Source organism: Borostomias antarcticus (genome assembly GCF_949987555.1).
Source record: "Borostomias antarcticus genome assembly, chromosome: 8".
Lineage (NCBI taxonomy): Eukaryota > Metazoa > Chordata > Actinopteri > Stomiiformes > Stomiidae > Borostomias > Borostomias antarcticus.
Window position 1 is genome coordinate 8204726 of NC_140241.1, and position 14004 is coordinate 8218729.

Below are 14004 nucleotides of genomic sequence, written 5' to 3' on the forward strand. Positions count from 1 at the left end.
AAAGCAGCATTGTCTTAGCGTAACTATACTGAGCTTCATATGAAAACACACCAGATTTATTTTGTTTACTGTAATGTTTATTGTTGGTGTAACAGTTGAAGTCTCATATGTGTTGTGTTTCCTTCATTTGACCCATGTTAAGGGATTGTCCACGGCGGGACGCGAACCTGCGACCTCGCGCTCGCAAGTTGGATGTGCTAACAACTATGCCAAGAAAATTATCACTATCGGCGTGGTCGTTAGCACATCCTTTATACTAGGGGAGTGAGTTGCCCCAGCTACTCGCAACCACTGCCTCAGAGGACTACACTCACTCCACGAGTGAGGTAGTCCTCTGAGGTACTAACGATTCACTTTACACTGGCACAGTGGCCTCTCTGTAAATCAACAGGAACAGATATAGCAGGGGGGAAAAAGGGAAAAAATAAATTAGCACAAATCCTCATTTTAGGCCTGGTAAAACCACAAGAAAGATTAACGTGGTCCTGTCAAGTAGAGGATGACTCAGTGGCTACGGCAAACAACAAAGAGGACAGTAGAATGCATATTGAAATGAATAGGGATAGCAGATGATTTAAATATGAGTAATGGCTTTAGTCTAAGCTCTATGTCTGTCTAGTGTCCTAAATCTGTCAGTTTTTTTAAATTATTTTTATCCGCACTGAATTACAGTAATATCATCAGTGTCAGAGTCATTACCATGCAGGGAACGCAAACAGAAAGAGGAAGAAGGTGAGTGGTGTGTGTGTGTGTGTGTGTGTGTGTGTGTGTGTGTGTGTGTGTGTGTGTGTGTGTGTGTGTGTGTGTGTGAGCGAGAGAGAGAGAGAGAGAGAGCGAGAGAGAGAGAGAGAGCGAGAGAGAGAAAGGGAGAAAGGGAGAGAGAAAGGGAGAAAGGGAGAGAGAGAGAGCATAAAAGTCTTGCTTTTATTTATGATCAGAAATACCCTATGCTCTACAATTTGAGTCGTAAGCTACCACAGAAGCAATGTTAGTTCAATCTAATAAATACTGTAACAAGAAGGCAAAGCCCTGTGCATGCTGGGTTATACCTCTGAGCTCTCTCTCTCTCTCTCTCTCTCTCTCTCTCTCTCTCTACCTCATGATGACAAAGCACCTTCATACCTCCGACCCTCAAACCTCACGCAAAGCCCTCATCCATCTTCCACTCTCCTCTGGTGCCAAAGGGAGGACACCAGTAGTGTGGAAGAGCTCTCCCATAGCGAGGGGGGCTTCCTGTCGGATTTGATACTCCCACTGGAACCTTACAGGGCTCCTGAGAGGGCCAGCACGGCCAATCTGGCAATATGAGAGAGATTTATAGAGGTTTCTGTCTGTACAAAATGTTGACATGTTGACGTGTGTGTGTGTGCGTGTGCGGGTGTGTGTGTGGGTGTGTAAGAGAGAGAGAGAGGGAGCATGACTGTGCGTGCATGCAAATAAACCATGCCCGTGTGAGATGAATTATGAATGTATTGCGGGAGGTTTTGGGAGGAGGCATTAAACACGGACACAAATGGACATCAAACACCGTCCAGATTGACGCACACCAGACCAACTGCCGAGCTCCCTCTCTCTCCTTCATCTTCTCTGGGCCTCCCTCGCTCCTGTTTTTTGGTTGTTGTTTTTTTTGTTCTTCTTAAATGCAAATCAAATTAAAGGAAGCACTCGGAGGAGTCAGGCTGTGATGTTTCACTCTGCCTGTCCATGCTTAGCGGCGGACATGTTTTCTCGGGGTGGGGGATGGGGGGATTCCGAGCTCTTTGACGGCAGAATGAACAGATGTCTCCCGGTGATTAATGTTCCTGTCTGTCTCGCCTCTGAAGAGTTGCGTGTCCGTGCATCTCTTACCCTCTTCTCCTCCTCTTCCTCCTCCTCCTCCTCCACCACCTCTTCCTCCTCATCCCTCTCCTCCTCCCCCACCTCCTCCTGCCCCTTCTCCTCCTCCTCCATCTTCTCCTCCTCTTCCTCCTCCATCTCCTCCTCCTCCTCCAGTCAGTCTGTAAATATATATTTCCTGACTCACTCTTCTTTCACTGTCTTTCTCTATATCTCCGAGCACATCATGTCTCATCTCGTGCCTGTCCAGTCCTCTTGTGCGCATAATGTCCTTCATCAGAGGGTGAGAGGTCTAGGTGCAGGTGACTTGTAAGATGCGGAGGGTATGAATTTGGGAAGATGTGGAGCCGGGTGCGGGGAAAAATCAGAAGCATGCTACAGTATATGTGGGACGAAAACACGAAGGTGGGGTCATGTGGCATGGGAAGCTTTTGCTAAGCTTACATAGGGATTTCATGTTTGAGAGAGAGCAGGCAGGTGTGTGTTACATACAGCGCCATACCATTCATACTGTCTATGGGAGCATGCATGACTGAGGTACTGTAACAGACCATGCCATACAGTATCGTCACACGTGTCTGAAGTATGAGAGATTGACAGGTTGGGATATTTGTGTGACAGATCAGACACACAAATACTAGGACCGAAATGAAGAGAGGCCGATGGTCACTTCCATCCTAACAGATAAAGTCTAGGAGATACTGGTACCTACCTGAACAGCTTTTCTCAGTCTGCGTGGGTAAAGGTAGGACCCAACATGGTGTAACCCTGACCCCTACAGGAGAAGATGAGATTGCAGTAAAATAATATAATAATCTTTTCGAGGTTGCGCCCTCACTGGATTTGAACGGACACGTGTGTGTGTAATGCTTTAAGATTACAATTTAGCAGTGAGCATCTTCCCTATATACAAAATAATTATTTAGTATGAGCGCTTTAACCTGAAACACTTTTTTTCGACCAGCTCCAACTCAACATCAGCAAGACCAAGGAGCTAGTGGTGGACTTCAGAAGGAACAAGAGGCCCCCAACCCCCATTACCGTCCAGGCTAATCGACTCCCAAGTCACTGCGTTCCAGAAAAGAAAGACGAAAACTCTTTAACCTCATATTTGTAGTTCTATTGTTCATTGTTAGCAATATCAGTTGATAACAATGCACTATGCATGAAAGTACAAAGCAGACTGTTCTTCCTCAGGTCCTGCGATGTGTGTAGCAGGCTGCTGTGGATGTTCTACCAGTCTGTGGTAGCCAGCACACTGTTCTTTGCCGTGGCCTGCTGGGGAGGCAACACCAGGTCTGGGGAGACAAACAAACTGAACAAACTGGTGAGGAAGGCCGGTTCTCTTGTGGGGCAACAACTGGACAGCCTGGAGTCTGTGGTGGAGAGGAGGATGAGAGACAAACGGAAGTCCATCCTGGACAACCCCTCTCATCCCCTCTATGGCGAGCTATGGCAGATGGGGGGTACTTCCTCCTACAGGGATCATTACAGTTCATATCTATCTATCTATCTATCTATCTATCAATCTATCTATCTATCTATCTATCTGTCTGTCTGTCTGTCTGTCTGTCTGTCTGTCTGTCTACATGTTGAGCTCTCCTTCTCTCTCTCTCCCTCTCTCCCTCCTAACCATTCTTCTTTTTCTATGAGACTGCCTTGTCCAAACAGAGTGATATTGCCGCCTCATGTTGAACAGCCTTTGTGTGTGTGTGTGTGTGTGTGTGTGTGTGTGTGTGTGTGTGTGTGTGTGTGTGTGTGTGTGTGTGTGAGTGAGTGAGTGTGTGTGTGTGCGTGCGTGCGTGCGTGTGTGTGAGTGAGTGTGTGTGTGTATGAGTTTGTGACATGTGAACCCACCCACTGTCTCCAGGGAAATAGCCCATTAAAATCCAGCACTGCTTGGTAATGAACACCATCCTATGGTAAAGGGCTCGCATTAAATATTTACACTCTTGTTAATATTTCATATGGCAATTTTGTATTTAAATTGGATTTAATATTTAATATAAATACAGTGCTAAGTGGGGTATACTATTCTAAAACACAAGTCCAGACATCCATAGAGTTGAAGAAGTAAATAGGAGTATGAAAACTGTAAACGCACACAGGCAAACACACGCACACTCACTCAAAACATACAGTGTCCCTGAAATGATAATCCTAAAACAATGCTCAGTGTATCCCCTTAATACTATGAGCACAGGGATTTTTCCCGGTAACAGCACGTTAAAAGACAGAGGCAGAGGATTTCTGATTCCTTTGATGATCTTCCAAACATTGTTTTCTTGGAAAAACACAAATGATATACAGTAGAGATTAGTGGGGATTTAGTTGAATAAACGTTAAAGGAATTATGGGATTGTCATGGATTTCTATATGATGGTGTGTGATGGGAATGTGTGAGTGGCAGTACATTGAGCATTTCCCAGAATTGGAATGTGGGTAGTGGCCTATACATTAGCCAATGGTAGCCATCTGGCCCAGATAATCAGGTTAGGGGCCATCAAGTGTGCTGTTGTCTCTCTCCCACTGGAGTCATGATCGACACCGTGAAGGAAATGCATGGCTGTGGATCGCCCTTCGTTGTTCCCTGTAAGCATCTCCTCTGTGATAGCTGCAGAAAACACTGTGGTTTGGCCCAGGGAGGCTGTGATGAAGAGGGTCTGCCAGGCTTGAGGGCTTCTCTGCCAAAGTGGACGAGCCGACACAGCTAATCAATCACGGCCGAGCGGGATGAGGATAAAACTAGGTTTGGAGAGGCTGTTAGCCCTTCAACCTGACAAAGACCATTACTCCAAAGGTGTCACCTGTCTCTTAGTCTTCCCTACTCTACCTCGTTTTACCTCAAAGCTCAGTGGACTTTACAAAGTGATTAATATCAAATGACTGACTATTTACACTGTCTCTAATACAAAACAACATTAAAGGGACAGGTCACCTGTTATAAATTTATTTTTGGGAGGGGCCTGTGTGTGTTTTTTTGTTTTTTTTTCCTAAATCTAACTGTTTCATTTACCTCAGAAGTGGTACAGTAGAGTACATGTACAGTATAAAAAGGTGTAAAAAGAGTGACCTATGCTTTTAAGGTTTTAAAGGGACACAGTCACGCTTGTTTAACTTGATATCATTTGGATTGGATGCTTAGATTATGTGCGTAGGCCTTTTTAAAATCACCGTCAATGTAACTTTTTCCCGACACGGAAAACTGAATTGCGGAAATTCTCGCAGCAGGATTTCCCATAACATAGGAAACGGCTAAACTGACAGTAATTTTAAAAAGGACTACACACAGAATTTAATCCAAATAATATCAATTTAAACAAGTGCAACTGTGCCCTTTTAACCAAGATATTGCAGGATCAACGCCTGTTGTTAACAGAGGATAGGCAGAGGTGTCCTTGCATGCCTGACTTGGTAGAGGAGGAGGGTATTCAATTCCTCTTTCCCTGTTTCAGCAGATTAAAAGGGCCTGGGGCAGAGACGTCCCCCCTGTGGAGATACCGTCGCTTCCCTCGCAGGCAAATCCCACTCTCTCACTGGCTCACCTGGAGAACCAACCCACACAGCCAATCAAATTAGTCCAATGTGATGTGACCAAGGGTATCGGGACCGGGGCAATGTAATCTCCCAAACTGCAGCGCTTGGTGAAACATAATACATTCACCGTGGATTTTAATACCTTAAGTCAAAAACAGTCTGTCCGGTGTGGTGGTCTACGCTTTTAAAAACCTCACCTGAAGGTCATTCCAATTATCTATGATGGAAGTGGTCCTTCACAGACCCCCACCTCTACAGAATAAACAGACCAAACATGAATATGAATCAGAGTGCAGCTGTTGTGGGCGTGCGTATATAAGAGAGCAGTCCAGATATTAGCGTGGCGAGGCAGGGAGCCCAATGTCACCGCGACAGGAGAGGACAGAGCCTTCATTAGGGTGGGAAGGGGCCACATTTGCCAAGCACGGGAGGAGGGGGGTGTGCTAACCAGCGCTCCCTCCCTAATCACTCACCCAGTTATCGGAGACCGACAGGGTCTGGCCAGCACGCCGACGGCACTTGGAATGTACGATTAGAATGCATTAAGCGCTCATTTAGCTGACCAGGGAGAGTGATGAGCATCACAGATAACCCCCTCCCCCCCTTTCCCTAGTTTCTGGTTGTGATATCCTCCCCCCTCCCCCTCTGTGTTCATCAGGGCTCTAATGCAGCAGACATTTCATGGCTGGCGAGGGAGGGGGGACATGGCATGGGTCCCTGATTGCCCGCGGGGGCTAAGGTCGTGTGTTTCTGGGTTGTTAATATCATCTGTAATATCACACTCACAGATTCAACTCAGACACACATCTGACTATTACCGATATATCCCCACATCCACATCTCAGAAAGAGCAACGCCATGAACTGATTCCAACTCAGGTCTTTTAGTTCTTTTAACCTTCAATATGTAGGATTTTAAGGGTTTAAAGCTGCAATCAGTGATTATATTTAACCAATAAATTCCATTAGATGGCAGTAAGAGACTCAAATTTGTAAACAAACAAATGGCGAAGTCACTCCCTCCCACCCTCCCTCCCTTCCCCAAGCATAGCAAAAATACATGTAGCCTGACAAGCTAGGCCAAAACACTGTAGCCTACAATAATCTAGATTATTACAGAAGAACAATTGCATTTATAAATGGATCATTAATGTGTTACATTATTACTTAGCAATTGCATTCAGGAAACTACTGTAGAAAAGGTCACTCGGAGAGCACATATACCTTCACCCATGATGGCATGTCGAACATCAGGTATTCATCGATAAGCAATTAGTACTTGGAAGTTTAGGATTATTGAAGTTCAACTACCTCTGCCTCTGCAGGAAAAGCCCACACCAAGGCCAGCCAGAGAATGGGTAAATACTTTCCATGGTTAAATTAAACATGACGCATGTCGTCAGTACAATTGTTGATTCAGTGTAATTCAGTAAAAAAAAACATAATTCATCCCCGAGGGGCAATTCTTGAAATGGCAGGTAGCAGTGGAGTGGGCTTTTCGTTTCGACTGCTCTGAAACTGCTCTGCAATCCCATCTTGATCCCAGATAGGAGTCATACAACCACTGCTACTCCAACAACATGTTAAATGTACAGTATACACCATTACTAAATGCATGAGCGATATAGTTTCCTATCAAATCATACATTAAACTCAGTTTAGTTTGTCTGTTAGTCTGTTGCCCCGTTCCTGAGCCAAAGTCTAAAAAAATGAATGGAGGTGAGTGGGTGGCTGCCTGGGGTCGGAGCCGGCGGGGGGGGGGGCTGTACGGTGCACTCTGGGCTTTCCCCCGCACCCACCAGTCCAAACCCTGTGTCTCTGGAACCCGCACACGGGGAGCTGCCTTCACTCAAAGTTTTGTTTTGGGCAATGCATGCGAGCAGGACATGTTTGGTATCGCTGCATTGCATTTGTGCCTCCCCTTTCATTTGTACATTGCACTGAATTTTGTTTGCACTGTTTTTTGTACTGTTTTGCATTGTCATGTCTTTGCACTCTCCTATCCTATCCTGCCCTGTCCTGCACCCTGTGCTACTGTGTCATCTGCAACAGCGTGTGCCTTAGGCCGGATTCATAGTCAACGCAAACTACATAAGCGCAAGCAACGCAAGCTTCACAAGGCCACGCAAGGTCTCGTTGCGTCCTTGCGTGTGTCATGCCGAAATTTGGCACTTGACGCAAGCAATAGTGCAATTCCTTGCGTTTCCACAAAACAAAACACAGAACGCAAGCTCTCGAGTCATGTTGGAGCTTGCTTTCACAACGTATAGCTTGCGTTGTTTGCGTCGACTATGAATCAGGCCTTAACCCTAGTCAAATTCCTAGCAAGTGTGAACCATGTACATGTTCTAATAAACAGATCTTGAGAAACCCCACATTTCTGTGACATTCTCACATCGAGATATGGCCGTTTCAATCCCTCCCATTGTCAGTGAAAGGGGGTAGGGGGTAGTTTTCAGTCCAAAAAATGAATGAAGGTGACTGGGTGGCTGTGTTTGGACGGCTGTGTGATGCAACCAGCGGGGGGGCAGTTCAGTGCACTGCGGGTTCTCCTCCCTCCTCACACCCCAGACCATACTCCCCCCCCCCTCCTCCTCCTCCTCCTCCTCCTCCTCCCCCACTGCTTCAACCAACCAAAACTCACGATCGCTACAATATGCATTAAGCAACAGCAGTTTTTGAGTCTGCACCGCTTAAAATGGATGAATCATCGGGAAAGCAATTGTACCATTATCTATACAAAGAAAGCAGGCTGTCGGTAGCGTACCGCTATTGAACGTTCTCTCCTGCTTTGAGTTCAAACTGTTTGTGTTCAAACTGTTGATTTACATGCAGACACAAGCTCCCCATCCACAAAGCCTTGCAATTCAAAAGACCCACTGCATTGAACCGTTTTAATTAAAGTCTATCCAATTCATGCAGAATATGCACACATTAAGCTCTTCTCTTTATTTGAAGTCCTCATTAATGTAAGCATCCGCCAGCTAAATGACTGAAATGGAATGTCTTTGTCTCTGATCAGATTCATTTGCGCAGGTGCAATGTCTTATGAGTAGCCATGGTGTGGTAATATTGTGTGTGCGTGTGTGTGTGTGTGCGTGCGTGCGTGTGTGTGTGTGTGTGTGCCTGCGTGCGCTCGTGGGGACAGTGGGGGAGGGAGGGAGGGAGGGAGGGAGGGAGGGAGGGAGGAAGGTGAAAACACAGTTTAAATGGATCTGCCTGACCTCGGAGAGAGAAAGAGAGGCAGAGGGAGAAAGTTGATTAGATTACCACAGATATCTTGTGACGGACAGACCACAGCTTCACAGTTCCAGAGGACACAATGATTCAGATACAGCTCAACACTGCCCTCAGATGGAAGAGACTCATGCCAAGCCATAACGTGATTCATCCACAGCGGTATAATAACAGTATTGTCACATCTGAGGACAAAAGTTGTCAAGTCCTAATTTCTGAAGCTGCCATTGTTTCAATCGTATAGGCCTGTAGCCTATTCTCCTTGAAAGCTGGTTGCGTGTGTGTGGATGAACAAACAAACCTTCCTCCCTTTTGGGAATATAGTCATCCTACAATGCACATTTGCACTTTTGATGCACTGTAGGGCCTACACTTTACACACACCATATTTTTCTATCGTATTTTATTGCTTTGTTTTTATTATATTGTATTGCTTTTGTATCATTATCTTATTCTAATATACTTAGTTATATAAACCCATGTTACTCTCTTATACTTGTATAATGTAACAAATAAAGAATCTAGCATCATCTTTGGGTTTTTGTTATTACTGTATTTCTTTTGTTCATCCATTAAATATGTTATGTTGATATGTTCTTGTTGCGACAAGCAGCATAAATTACATGGAATCTGATCTTTTCAATTCTGATTACTTCCTTGTGTCCAGCAACAAGAACAAAGCATTATTTTCCAAGTGTCCTCCAGCTTCTTGAAGAAGCCACCTGTGTGAACGCCTCTCAGCTGCCAATATGGCTGACAAGGCCAGGATTGCATCATGGGAATTGCAGTTTTAAGGGGATGGGCAGATATATTCCTTCAGGCAGCCTCAGGGGTGCCACACAGTATGAAAGAAGTGACAGATTGACAGATCGCGTTGTTTCAGGTAACCAAGTACTAAAAGGGTTATACGGCAGCAATGAGAGCTGCTGTTGTGCAAACTTTGCCAATCCACACAAACACCTACTGTACTGTAGCATAGAGGTGAAAGGTCAAACTTTACCAAACCACACTAACACCTACTGTACTGTAGCATAGAGGTGAAAGGTCAAACTTTATCAAACCATACAAATACCTACAGAGCACTTCAGCGACGTGCCCCTGACTGAACCACAGGTTAAGTTAGTGTCATACACAAAGTCAGATATCCCAGTACTAGGCTGCCTATCAGCTACAGTGCGGCATGCAAATACTACAGTGCCAGCTGCATTATACGTTGTGAACCAGGCCAGGTCAAGCCTGGCTTATGTGTGTTGGCTGGCTTGTTTCTGTGCGGGACTGGTAGGACGGTAATGTTTGATAAATAAAGATAGGTCTTGTCACCTGGACACATCAGTTCCAATGCTTCCAATGCTAATCCAGCACAATAAGAGCGGGATAGCCAGTTAGCTCATGGGCTCACAACAACTAGCAGCAGCTTCCATAACATTAATGGTAGCGGTCAGTGGCTAAAGCAGTTACACTGATGATAACCTAAAGTCATCCCCACCAGGAACCCCGGTCTCCTGGGTGGGAGTCCAATGCTCTCACCACTACTCTACTTGTGCAGTGGAGATCGGCGGGTGGGTTTTGGTGTCCTTCTTCCAGCCCCTAGTGTGGGTTGGGGTTAGAATATGGGTTGGGGTTGGGACAGGATCTGATCTATAAGGCAAGGGGTAAAGGTTGGAGTGAAAGGATGAACATGTGGAGGTTTGGGGTATAGTCCCATAAAGTCATCCCCACCGGGTCTTCAACCCCAGTCTCCAGGGTGGGAGTCCAATGCTCTCACCACTACTCTACTTGTGCAGTGTAGATCGGCGGGTTGATTTTGGTGTCCTTCTTGATTTTGGTGTGCTGGGACTACTGCCTCTTGTAGTGCCAACAGAGAAATGCAGGCCAACATTGTCCACAGTAACGGAGGGGAGGGAGGGGGGAGTGATGAACGCTATACTAGGTGCGCTGGCACTGTAAGTCACGCACAAAAAAGCATCAATACATTAAGCTAATTTCTCCATCACCACCTAAAGCTGTGCCAGTCAACAGTCAGTCTAATCACTGAAAATAAACCACATAGGCGTAGAGCGACTGGTGCATCATATCCTATACAAAAATTAATTACTATAGGATTTGAAGTGTCCTACTCCTATTGTAATGAGGACTGTCTGTATATAATGCAGTAGTGTACCGTGGGGTCTTGCACAGGGTTTTCTCCGACATTGTTATTACTCCCAATGCCCCCCAACCCCCCCCCCCCCCCCCTGCATACCCCGTACACACACGCAGATAGGGAGAGAAACTACGCATGTAGGGGTCATTGGAGTCTTTTGGTTTTGATGTCCTGGGACTACTGCCTCTTGTGGTAGCAGCAATGGAATTGCAGGTCAACACCACGACGCAAGACGCAAGACGCACGGACAAAAAGGATTCCCTCTCCTTGGTGTGTCGGCTAACAGCCAACACACAAAAAGGCAGGTCTGACTGTCTTGGGGATGGACTTATTCAGGGCACTGCGACTTTCTATTGTAGACAATACTGTGCTCTCACCTGCGGCTTCAGTGACTGAGGTCAAGACTGGACCAGTGTCCAGTGAGAAACTGGGCTTAGCTAAGGGCTTTGTCCACCGCGTGAAAGTGAAGGAAGGCAACAAGGCAGTACAACCCGTGCAACAGAAGCTGCGGAGGCTTCCTCTCTCCACAGTGCAGATGGATTTTGATCAGAGGTGAGGAGGGCGAACAGGATTGGTTAATTTGGACAACCAATAAGGGTAGACTTCTTACCCGGGCCAGTGTCGCGCGAACTTCAGTGCTGCAGGGCTAGCATAGCCTGTTAGCTTTCAAAATAAAAACAAGAACTAGAAAAGGTAGCACTAAAAGTGCGTACTTGCTGAATAAAAGCATTATAAGTTTCAGTTTAGATAGCTGTATGGTTCTAAATATTCATGACCAGTATCACAGATTGAAATCGAAAAGCGAGATTATAGCTGGATGGAAGTTTGACCGATGGGATGTTTGACAGATAAAGATAGTGCTAGCTAGCTAGAGAAAAGCGAGATGAAAATCAAGTATGAGTAAATGATCATATACGTTAACGTTAGTTGTGACAACAGTTTATACCGGAGAAATATCATATGGAGACCATGGGCGCACAGGAGTACCAGCTAACGCCAGTGGATTAGCTAGCTAGCTAGTCATATAGCTAGCTAGTCATATAGCTAGCTAGTCATATAGCTAGCCGACTTGCCTTGCCAACACTGTCACTGTTGATAAGCCGCTTAGTGCAACGTTACCGGTAATATGTGGCCAAAACTTGGCAACTGTCAGACTGCCCAGGGAGCATGGATCGGGTATTGATTTCCAGCAAATCTTAACCAATAGTGCAAACTTCTTTTCTTTCTTTTTTTTTTACTATTAATGCTGATTACATTGATAACGTTTGCTCAGCTTTGGCTGATTGGAGCTGAGGAATATGTCTCATCGACTGACAAAAGACGAGATTGATGAAGAGTTTGAGCAGTTCTTGAAAGAGGTGAGTTTACAGTAACCTAGGCCTATTGAATGTTTACCGTAGCTGGTGGTCTAGCCAACGAATGGCCAAATGTGACTCAGCTCATAGCGAGCTGAGACAATCTAGCTAAAGTTACAGTAGCTATCTATCGTAACGTCATGTAGCACTAGCACTAACGTTACCTGCGACACCACTCGATGATGACATATTGCATATCTGCTGTCACATATAGTTAACGTTAGCTACCTGTAGCATAAGCTATGTGTTACACGGTTTGTACTCCACAATCTGACCAACACCGTCACTGTGTTTCAGTCTGTATCGGATGACTCTGTGGATTTGGGTGGCAGTGCCCCCAGGCGCTCCAGTGTGGATAGCCTTGGCAAAGCCTCTCAGAAGCCCGGCCTGAAGAAGCTTGGTGCCACGGTGCCATGGTGGCAAGACGAGGAGGAAAGCGAGGAAGGACCTGGGAGCTCTAGAGGTAACTAGCTGAGATTTAATTCTGACACAATGAGCCGGTTTCTTCCCTATAGGGGAGTTGGAGCCAGGGTTGACTAAGAGAGATCTCAGTGACATGTTTAACTCTATTGCGATGACTTCCTTTGTTGACGGAATAGTCTGACGGTTTGTTTATGAATGAACCAGGCAGCAGCATGTGGTATCCACCAGCAGGTGGGGCCAATCGGATTGTGAATGTTGGCTGTGGTGTTAACATGGTGCTGGTAATTTTCTCCACAGTATTGTAACCTACCAGTTAAGAGTCTCTGATGAATGTTTTGGTAGACACAGACTGCTTCTGGATTTCCATTTTCCACTATAACATTCTCTCTGTCAACAGTTCGGGTCTACGTGTCACCCTACATACAGTCTGTCCTCTCTCTCTCTCTCTCACTCTCTCTCTCCTTTCCATTATCTCTGTCCCTCCACCTGTTCCTAGCAGAGAAGGCTGTCAAACGCAGATTCACAAAAGTGAAAAAATCGTCCCGGTCTGAGGACACTCAGAAGAATGGAAGACAGAAAAGTCCACTTCAGGGTATTAACCCATCTCTCTGTCCCCCCCTGTACCATCACCTCCCTGCCTTTAGATGTAGCCTTCTCCCTCTTCCTTCGATAACTGGACAGCCGCTCCTATCTAAACTCCGCTCTGCTTTTTCCTTTCTTAGATTTTTTTCCTCCGATAACTCTCCCTTCTTCACTTTAGTAGAGTCCTCAGTCCAAGTATGTACAGTAGCCCTGCTGTTTTTCCCGTCTTCTGTCTTCTATAGTGTTTACTTCTCATCTGTCTTAACTCCTATTTCCTTACTCTTCTGCTGCTCTTCTTCCGGTCAGCTGACAGTGCGGAGGCCCGCTTTAAGCCCAGGCCCAAGCCTCGCTGTCGCAGCACAGCTCTGGATGGGCTCAGTCAACCGGACCGGATTCACAGAGCCGATCTAGAGGCCGCCTGCACTTCCACGGGCCAGAGGAGTCCAGAAGATGACTCCCAGAGTGCATCTCTGAGGAGCCCCACACTCGAAAGCCCCCACAATGCAGTGGGGGGAGGCAGAAGTCCAGTTGAGAAATCCTCCCATGACCCCCGAGTGAGCAGCAGTGATAGTGACTCTCCAGGCAGTGGAGATGGTAATGAGATGGTGCCAAGATAGCGACAGCACTTAAACTCAGTCTTGCATACTCTCAGCTTCTTTCAATTTAAACTTGTTTTTCAATTATTTTTATTTGTGTACTTTGTATTCAGGTATGTGTAAGTACACTTCATATTTACCATCTATCCCCATGGCTCTGCTGTGTCCGTCAGCATCAGCGTCAGTCAAAAATCAAGAAACGAACCTCGGCGATTCTCTAACATCGGACGCAGGCGTCGAACGCGACGGAACGGCCGCAGTGGAGCCACTGTCATTAATTACAATGGATTAATTTC

The 14004-nt window shown here is 46.0% G+C and overlaps 1 protein-coding gene across 1 annotated transcript in view; it reads left to right on the forward strand.

Moving 5' to 3' along the window:
- Window positions 1-12050: 12050 nt before the first annotated feature.
- Window positions 12051-14004, forward strand: part of cep162 (centrosomal protein 162) — a gene marked incomplete at its 5' end in the record, with an annotated part of 21881 nt that continues 19927 nt past the window's right edge. Inside the window, 2 exons of the mRNA XM_084441732.1 lie at window positions 12051-12110; window positions 12405-12570. Of these exons, the coding sequence (XP_084297858.1) occupies window positions 12051-12110; window positions 12405-12570 (226 nt within the window). The remainder of the gene's footprint in view (window positions 12111-12404; window positions 12571-14004) is intronic.